This window comes from Anguilla anguilla, chromosome 2, assembly GCF_013347855.1.
Source record: "Anguilla anguilla isolate fAngAng1 chromosome 2, fAngAng1.pri, whole genome shotgun sequence".
Taxonomy (NCBI): Eukaryota; Metazoa; Chordata; class Actinopteri; order Anguilliformes; family Anguillidae; genus Anguilla; species Anguilla anguilla.
The window spans coordinates 74,189,845-74,200,457 of record NC_049202.1 but is presented as its reverse complement, the minus strand read 5'-3'; the positions used below and the strand labels follow the sequence as shown (position 1 = coordinate 74,200,457).

The following is a 10,613-nucleotide window of genomic DNA, read 5'->3' as shown; positions in this document are numbered from 1 at the left end:
AATACTGGTTGAAATATGTATCTTTGCTATTTTTTCATTGCCAAAAATAAAAAATACATTATTAATGCCATGTCTAATAATCTCTAACATAACATCAGCTCTCATCATTCAAAGCGCTCACTTCCCATCAGGCTGTGGGTGTGAATGTACAAGAAAGTCAGATGGAGTAAGAGACTATTATGATCAACAAAATGGCTATATGAGGAAATTTCTTATAACACTACAGCCTTTAAGAGGCTTGACTAGTACTTTGATTGATATATTGAGACAAACGATTTACACTGTATACTGACCAGAAGTCAGAAAAATGAAAATAATTGATATATTATGTCAATGTTTATGATTATGAACATGGTGGAATAATTGAATCAGATGAGTTTTTAGAAAACATTCATTGTTTAAAAATAAAAAAGTGTACATGTTCTGACACATTAAAAATGTTTAAAATGATTAATACAATTCACACCCCATATGAATCAAACTTATTTGTACAATTGTAAAATTAGTGTTACAAGTTATGGACAAAAGGAATTCATAAACATTTATACAGGAGAAGCAAAGGAGAAAGCAACAACACATTGAAGGAAATAAGAGTTTATGCAAATATTTACATGGCAGAGGCCTTGGACTGAGCACATTCAGAGTGTAAAATAATTTAATACATAATTGATAAACAACATAAAATAATAAAGAGTGAAACAAAGATCCTCAACTAACGTCTGATAAAACACTGTCCGAAGATGAATAATTATACTGTAGCTTTAGCACACATACACATTAAAACATTGACAGTAGTAGGACCAAAAAGGCCAGTACTGTAAGTTCATTTTCAGAATACAAGTTTGCAACAGACATAACCATTTATTTCTACAGTATTTCCAAACAGTTTTCATATTGCTTTTTTTCAAACAAGTTACACTCGTGTCAATTTTATGATCAAAAAATATCAACCTTCCAACTACAAGGGAATTACTTTTTCTAAAGAACAAAATGGACAAACACGTGTTATTAAAGAAAAATCTCCCAGCTTGCCCCAGTTGTTTTCAACTGCCTGTCTAGAATACGATCAGCAAAGAGAAGCATACACTGTGCTACTATACAACAGGAAAGGTTTGCTCTAAAACTGCAGTTGCAAGATTTAAAAAATTAATTCATTACAAGTGCAAATTTCCTCAACCTCATATTCGAAAACGGACAAAATTCCAAATTTTATTTGAGGAGTCAGTGCCCTATAGTCGTGCTTACGTAAGAAAACTCTGTGGAAATGTCCCTTTAGCCTGTAGAAAAGCTGCATGTTTTTTGACCATATTTTTTTACTGCTGGATATTTTAGCATATATGCTATATTTAAACAGTTCAACTGCATGATATTAAATTATGATGGTTCATAATATTAACAGAAAGATTTAAAAGCCCAAGTGAATGTATGTGTATGTGTTTATGTATATGTGTGTGTGTGTGTATATATATATATATACATATATATATATCAAAGTGATGTAAAAAATCGTATGTGAGCCCAAATAGCAAATTCCAGTATGTTTAGTTCAACACCAGAAAATTCCATTAGTCTAAACACCTGTTCTCACACTGAACAGCATACAGATTAGGGCTTTTAATCTGTACGCTCATTAATATTAAACTTGTATTTTATATGAAAACATCTCCAACACCAATTACACTAATTGTAGGTCTTTTGACCTAAATGAATACTCTTGTGGCTATTTAAAGCACTTTTCCGAGAAAAACACTTCCCACACTGAGTACATTTGTACGGCTTTTCACCTGTATTAATTTCACTTCTGTTTTGTTGAATTGTGTTCTTTTGAAAGAAATTCATTAGGCTTGGGTTTTCACTTGAATTCATTTTCATGGCTGCCGTATGAATACTCAGGTGGCGATTTAAATTAAATATTCGGAAAAAACCCTTCCAACACTTGGTACATTTGTAGGGCTTTTCATCTGTATGAATTCTCATATGTGTATTTAAATTAGATTTAGCATAGAAACACTTATCACACTGAATACATTTGTAGGGCTTTGCACCTGAATGAATTCTCATATGTGTATTTAAAAGAGGTTTGGAATGAAAACACTTATCACACTGTGTACATCTGTAGTGTTTTTCAACTGTATGAATCACCTTGTGCCGATTTAAAGCTTTTTTCAGTGTAAAACAATTCCCACACTGAGTACATTTGTATGGTTTTTGACCTGAATGAATCATTTTGTGGTAATTTAAAACAGTAATTCGGGAAAAACACTTCCCACACTCAGTACATTCGTAGGGTTTATCACCTGTATGAATCATTATGTGGATATTTAAGTCACTTTTCTGTGAAAAACACTTCTCACACCGTGTACACCTGTATGGCTTTTCACCTGTATGAATTATCTTGTGTCGATTTAAAGCTTTTTTCTGTATAAAACACTTCCCACACTGAGTACATTTGTATGGCTTTTGATCTGAATGAATCATCTTGTGGTAATTTAAAACAGTAATTTGTGAAAAACACTTCTCACACTGTGTACACCTGTATGGCTTTTCACTGGTATTCATTTCACTTTTACTTCTGCGAATAGTCTTTTTTTGAAAGAAACTCAATTGGTCTGGATGTTTTCTTGAGTTAATCATGGGTGCTGTATGAATACTCTGGTGACGATTTAAATTAAACATTCGGGAAAAACCCTTCCCACACTCAGTACATTTGTAGGGTTTTTCACCTGCATGATTTCTCATGTGTCTATTTAAATCAGATTTGGAATGAAAACCCTTCTCACACTGTGTACATTTGTACGGCTTTTCACCTGTATGAATCCTCCTCATGTGGGAATTTAAAGTACTTCTCTGTGAAAAACAGTTTTCACACTCAGTACATTTGTAGGGCTTTTCACCTGTATGAATCCTCATGTGGGAATTTAAAGTACTTCTCTGTGAAAAACACTTTTCACACCGTGTACACCTGTACCGCTTTTCACTAATATTAATTTTTCTTTGATTGCTCTGAATTGTTGTCTTATGAAAAAAAGTCAATAGGCTTGGCTTTTTACTTGAATTAATTATCATTGGTTTATTTATCACATTTGTTCCCTGGATATCAATATGTTTTATCTGACTGTTTGTGCTTTTCTGTCGGACAATTCTGGGCTGAGTATTCTCATTGTTTATGTCACAGTTATGATTTAAATCCCCACATTGGGTCAGCAGATGATGAATTTCTTCATTTTTACAGTTTTGGTTTGGCTCTCCTGCACATTGCCCTGATTCAGGCTGGTCTTTGTGACCAACAGCACCTCCATTCATCACAGTATTCATGACATCACTCACCAAATATTCACTGGATTCATACTTGATTGGATCTGATTTAAAATGAACATATTTAATGTCCTGTAATTCACTGATGTGTTCTACCTTAACATATCCACCATCAACAGACTCTGTTTTAATCTTGTCCGAATGCAGATGGCTTATACATCCCAGCTCTGCACTGTCTAGGGTCTCAGTCTTAATAAGACCCCCAGTGTGGGGGGAGCCCAGATCAGTTTCTGTTTTAATCAGTGATGTGTATGTATGGTGTACATTACTGACCGCACTGTGTGTTGTAACACACACTGACTCCAGTGTGTTGAGTCCTGGTGCAGCACACTCTGTCTCTGACTCTGCCATGTGGATAGACTCCAGTCCACTGAGTTTCTCTTCTTTCTGTCTGATCCTGTGCTGCTCAGTGAGCTCTGGTAGTGCTGTCTCAGTGTCCTGTCTCAGACAGACTCCTGCCTGCATCATACTGCTGCTCAAAGGTGTGCAGAAGTGCAGCTCCTGGAGGGAAACAGGGAAAGGGATTTATCCTTAATCAAGCAGGCCCTACTGCAGCAGCTGACACCTTTTTTTTTACACTCTGCTGTCCTGCTGATGCCTGATTGACCATAGGGGGTCACAAGGTGCATAACAATGATGGGGGAAACCCTTCCACCCTCCCAGGGTGATATCAAGTCTCAGGTCAATTTTTACATGAAGTGATATTTACAATGAGAATGCCATGTGTGCATTTTCTGAGATCAAGTATACTTTTGACCTACCAGGTTAATACTTGATATTGAAATAAGCAATGAAAGCACACGGCGTTCCGTTGAATGTGCCATTACCAAAACATCCAATGGCAGACTGGCTAGACCCTAATAAACACTCTCAACGGGTGGTAACACATATATACATGTCTCTTCTAGAGGCAACTTGCAAGAAATTGCCTGCAGACTTGATATGAGAGAAGGAACTTGCAAGTACTGGAGCCACACCAGACTGGACAAAAAGCTGGTCGAATCTGAATTAAGCATCTCGGAATCTATCACACCAGCTCATTCACTGTAAATTAACACACAAGGCATATGCCACACCATATAGATGGTTCAAAATGAAACTGATTACTTCTCCACATTGTACTGTATGTCAGGGCAATGCTGTTAGCACCTTTCTACACACGTTTTGGGAATGTTAAGTTGTCCAAGCATCCTGGGGTCATGTCTGTCCAATACTATGTAAATTAGTACGTATAATGTGTATTATAATGGGTAAGGAGTTGGTCTTGTAACCTAAAGGTCGATTCCCACTGCTGTTGTATCCTTGAGCAAGGTACTTAATCTGCATTGCTTCACTATATATCCAGCTGTATAATTGGATGTAAATGCTTTGTAAAAATGTTGTGTAAGTCGCTCTGGATAAAAATGTCTGCAACAGCAGTGGTCTAATTCAGTCCAGATGACTGCCCATGCCTGCTAAATGATGACTCTTCTCATAATTTCACATTGGCTCAGCGCAGACTGCTCCTGGTGGGCTTCACAGATGCGAAATAAATAAATTAATTAATAAATTAATTAATTAATTTAAAAAAACTCTTGCAATGCTGGATACATCCAGACATAGTGTTGAAGAAATACTGGGTACTTTCCAAACAATATATCGTGAATGTAGAGTGCACTGCACATCTAAATAGCCTATATCTAAGCCCTCAACAGTGCAGGCCGGGCAGAAATCTCTACAAAGATCAGGGATTGTCTTTCAGTTAAGCCTACTTTATAAATGTTTTTGTTTTTCTTTTTTTAACAGTCCCTATATAACAACATGAGAAAAGTTTACTTATGTCATGAGCTACCTGATGCAAAGCTACCTAATGGTAGTAATAATTAATGACGTCTGTAGTTATATCGTTGGTTCTGTAGTGTTTTTGGTTTGTTTGGATTTGTCATTTGTGTCTATGTGTGTATAAAAAAATCTAAAAAACACTGATCACAAACAAAATAGTCTCGGGTCAATTTTGAAAATAGTTTGCACTTCAACCGCCAATTTCTGTGTACTTTTTAATGTTTTCTTCTTGCAGAGCAGAAGAAACCCCTTTCTGCAGTGCCTCAGAACGTGCAGATTTGCATTGTCTTCATTTCAGCTTTGTTAGTCTGAGAGGAAATAAAATCGCAAGACCAATGGGGTTCAGCCTAAATTATTTGGCAATTTCAGCCTAGTTTCAGCCGTACGACAGTTATAATGTACTGAAAGTAAAAAAAGTTGCAATGGATGGGTTTTACTCTGATTTCCAAGTTGCCAAGTCCAGTTTATGACGACCCCCCCAAGACCCTGTTTAAAATCTCATAGCATTTGTTCTCGAACAATCAGAAATCTGTCCGCCTAGTCAACGAAATCAGAATACTGGCTTGGTCATAATTTTCTCTGTTCTGTTCAGCCAAAAAAAGTTTTTGCTCCAGGAAAAATGTATAATGTTATTGCCTGTTTCTATTTAATACCTCAATGTGACCTTTTGGCGTCTAATTCGCGCATGAGCAAGTTTGTTGAATTTCTCCCATTGGAAATACGCACGGCAGCCTCATCATATAATTCTGTTTCCGGGCCGTGGCAGCCATCTTGCGGTGGTGCCACATGCGTAAGTATCGTATTGAATAGGATGGTATTGAACCACGTGACCACGTTTCCCTTCTAGTTCTTATACTTTTTCAGCGTTCAGCACCTAAAACAGCAGCAATCAAAACATGGGCGAGCATAAGAATACATATTACATATAGCATCGTCATAAGCAAAGCTGTATATCCGTTAACATCTAACATCCATTGACCAGTTTTGTGTTTAATTCCCCTTTAAGTGGCCTTAAGCTGCAGTACGAATAGTCAAAAAAAAAAAAAAAAACGTCCTAGGCCTGTCTTTTCCTAACCAATTTTCCTTGACCTCGATGGAAAACGTCATGAGGTCAAGGAAAGATGTGATGGTGAATTCAAAAGGACTTTAGGAAAAGACAACCGCGGTGCTAAGAGAATCCGACTGCACTTACACTAGGCTATGTAATTATGCGACGGCGGATGTTTTTGACGTGAGTCTGCCCTGGTGAAACTACAATGTTCTGAAGATGGACTACAAAAAGCGCATTTTAGATACTTTGCCCCGTGCGTTCTTACCGTGTTGTTCCATGCAGGCTATATAAAAGTACACAACCCGGTGAAACATATTACTTCATTACCAAGGTTGGAATTGACATAAAAAAAAGGAATACAGACTACCAGTCACAAACGTGAAACAAAATGGTTGTCACATTAAGAATGGTTGCTCACGCTCACCCTCCTGTCCACTCATATTTATCAACATGACTCCCAATTAGTATGATTGTATGAAAATAACTGTTAAATTTAATGCAAGATAGGCATAACATGTTAGGCCTACAAATATCATCACTCAAGTTTCAAACATGTTGAATTAAAAACACCATAGGTCTAAAAACGTTTCCTATCCCTTTTTCTTGAAAGACAGACTTCTGTTATGGTTAATATGCTGATTGATCTGATTAAAAGACTATGCATATAATAGCTTAAGAACCACCACACAACTCAGTCATGTTGATCGTTTGTTTTCGTCAACGGCCGAATGGTGCGTCGCTTTAAATGTTGCTGCCGCAAGGAATTGTGGGACGGCATTCTCTCCTTTCCTTTCGTAAAGGACGGTCCAGTGTGCCCTATGCTAAAGGAGATAAGAAAGGAAGCATCGAAGCACCTTTCCTTAACTTTTAGAGGATTCGACCAGCTCTTATGTCTGCCACTTAAATACTTCCGGGTTATTTCACTCAGTTAGGAACCTTCCTAAGCAAAAAAGACTATTTGGACGCAACCATATCCTACTGCGAACAACTGAAATAATAAAGGCAAACCAGTTAGTTTTAGTTCCCTATTCCCAAATCCGAACATGACGCCATGCAGAGCATTGCAAACAAATTGATTTTTCCGGTACTTAAATTACTTGGCCGCAGTATTGTCTTTTCTGCTATGCAAAGATTGCTAACGAACTTAGAGCCCACTGATCGAGTTTCCTTCGAGTGTAAGAAATCGCTAAAATGCAGTTGCGTGCAAATCCCTTTGTCTTGCATACACGGTACACATGGTGACTTCGCCATTCCATAACTGACATGCCCCTCCAAACATACATCACAGTGTGCTACGTTCTGCCTTGCGTTCACCGAATGGAAATTGACCGTATCGATATTATGAAATAACTTACCCCTATTCGTTTACGATTCTTTCACTTTAAATCAGTCTTGCTTAACTTGATGTCATTCTGAACAACTAACCTCATGTGAAGGTAGATGTTAACTGAACCGCCAAAATTCACCAAAACAACATGACCCAGCGCTGACTACCCACTTCAGGTAGCCATGAGAGCGGGGCATTTCAAAATAAAAGCTACGAATTTTCTCGTTATTTTGCAGTATTGAACCAAGAGAAACGTCATCAGTGCGTTATCACGCGATGATAATATTTCAATTTTAGCATATTTGCAAACCTTCTTCAATACAGATCACTTCAGTCAGCTATTTTTTTTTACTATAATCTGTGATTTGGTCAATTTAGTCTCCAATTAGGCTACCTGCATGTCTTTGGGAGCTTGTTAAAATCCTGGGATTGCAATGTGGTAGGAATAAAAACCAGCATAGCCTACACAGTGGGGCCCCCAGGATTGAGGTTAAGAACCACTGCCCTGAACCATCAAAACAACAAAAACCAATTAAACTAACAAAGTCACAATAACAAGACTACAAAACATCTGGTAAAATATTAATGTGAAGAAGTGAAAAGCACAGAAAGTGGTTGCCCAGCAACTGGCCTTCTGTCTCCTGCTCTCACCCAGACCACAGGTGTCAAGCTCCAGTGCTGGAAGGCTGCAGTGTCTGCTAGTTTTTAAGATGTTTGTGGCACCAGTGGTTCATTCAAGTCATTGATTGGCTAAGGAATCCACATACCTTGTTCCAAAGTCCTTAATTGGCATCTGATTGAAACTAAACCACAATAACCCGTGGACACTGCAGCCCCCTTGGTATTCAGTTTGACATCCCTGCTCCTGGGCAAACATATACTGTATATCGGTGCTACCCAACCTTGCTCCTGGAGAACGACCATGCTGTAGGTTTTCACTTCAACCCTAATTCGGTACACCTGATTCTACTAAATAATAGCTCAATGAGACCTCTAGCTGCTGAATAGTGTGAATGTAACAGCCACAAAAAAAGATGACTTGTGTCATATCTTAACCCCGGTCTACTGAGATATACACACACCGGCCACATCATTAGGTGACAGGAGTAGCACTCGGTGTGGCCTTCTGCTGCTGTAGCGCATCTGCTTCAAGGTTTGACGTGGTGTGCGTTCAGAGATGCTCTTCTGCATATCTTGGTTGTAACGAGATGTTATTTGAGTTACTGTTGCCATTCTATCAGCTCAAACCAGTCTGGCCATTCTCCTCTGACCTCTGCCATCAACAAGGCATTTTTGCCCAGAGAACTGCTGCTCACTGGATATTTTCTCTTTTTCGAACCATTCTCTGTAAACCCTAAAGATGGTTGTGCGTGAAAATCCCAGTTAATCAGCAGTTTCTGAAATACTCAAAACCAGCCCGTCTGGCACCGACAACCATGCCACGTTCAAAGTCACTTAAATCACCTTTCTTCCCCATTCTGATGCTTGGTTTGAACTTTGGCAGATCGTCTTGACCATATCTACATGCCTAAATGCATTGAGTTGCTGCCACGTGATTGGCCGATTAGATATTTGCGTTAACGGGTGCAGTTTGCAGTTGAACAGTTGTACCTAATGAAGTGGCCGGTGAGTGTACATGAATACATTCATAGGTTAAAAATTTTGAAAATGTTGAAAATTATTAAACCATTTCACTCACCATGAGTCAAGTTTGTTTTCTGCACAATTAGTATGGTGAGCTATGTGCAACAAGAATTAAACTACATTTACAAAACAGGGGTACTAAAGGAGAAAACACTGACAAAGTGAAGGGACATGAGAGTTTATACAGAATTTTATACAGTACAGCCTTGTTATACATTCACAATGTCATACGTAATTCACATACAATATTGAAAATAAAGAGTGAAACAAAGATAAACAGATAAAACATACTGTCTGAAGTAAAATTATCAGCTTTAGCCAACATACACTTTTTCAGCAAAAGAACCTTAACATTCACATTAGAAGAACTGAAAAGGCCAGTACTGCCAAGATCATTTTCAGAACAGAGTTTTTCAATACATATTACCATGTTTTCATTCTATGGTATATCCAGTTTTTACAGTTTCTTTCAAACAATTACATTGATGTCAATGTTATCATCACAAAATATCAGCCTTCGGACTTAAAGGGAAATAACGTTTTCGAAAGAATAATTAATTAAATCAAAATGGGATCCCAGTTTGCCACAGTCATTCTGCCATTTTTCAGAAGCCCATCCGATACATGATCAACCAGGAGTATCGAGGGGGGAACTATACGCTGTGAGAATATGCAACAGTAAAGTTTTGCTCCAGAACTTCGGGGGCCTGTATCACAAAGCAGGAGTTAGCTGGACAACTGCACTGTGTAAAACCCGGAACCCTCCCAAATCTGGAACATGGATTAAGTAAAAATGGCTTTTCTGGGTTGCACTCGGTACAGTTATCCAGCCAAGTACATAATCCTGCTTCGTGATACAGGCACCAGGTTAAAAAAAAAAATCACAAGGGCAAATTTACACTTGAAAACTTACCTGAATATGGCCAAAATACAAAGTTTTATTTGAGGACTGGGGATGCTATAGCAGGGCGCTGATAAGAAGGTATTTTTTGAAAATGTCCAGATTTAAATGCTGCAATACTGACAAACCTCCCAATAAAGGCTTCCAATGTGAAGGGCTCTTTATTTGTATGCATTTCAGATGTGTGTCTGAAATATGTAATTTTTGAATAAATTATCAGGTGTTCTTCTTTCATAAAATACATCATACAATGATAATTGGTCTGGCTTTTCACCTGTACTGTCTGGTGGTCACTAGAAACACATACTTGAGCATCTTTTCAAGTCACTGGTGGCGATTTAAATGACTTCGCACAATGTACACATTTAGGAATCCTCACCTGAATGAATTTTCTTTTTATGAATTCTTAGGTGTGTAGCTAATGTAGATTTTCGAATAAAACACTTTTCACATTGTGTACACTTGTACAGCTTTTCACCAGTATGAATTCTCTGATGGCAACTTAAATGACTTAATTTGAAAAAGCATTTACCACACTGTGAACACGGGTAGGT

At 37.9% G+C, this 10,613-nt stretch overlaps 1 protein-coding gene across 3 annotated transcripts in view; it reads right to left on the bottom strand.

Annotated features, from left to right (window-relative positions):
- The window catches only part of LOC118219944 (oocyte zinc finger protein XlCOF6-like), a 40,327-nt gene that overhangs the window by 17,770 nt on the left and 11,944 nt on the right, over positions 1 to 10,613 (bottom strand). The window contains exon 5 of one of the 3 annotated variants that reach the window (XM_035403451.1): positions 3,636 to 3,816. In XM_035403451.1, coding sequence (XP_035259342.1) covers positions 3,636 to 3,816 — 181 coding nt within the window. Of the gene's footprint in view, positions 1 to 3,635; positions 3,817 to 9,320; positions 10,449 to 10,613 lie in introns of those variants that run through there. The other 2 variants (XM_035403452.1, XM_035403453.1) reach the window with 2 other exon arrangements.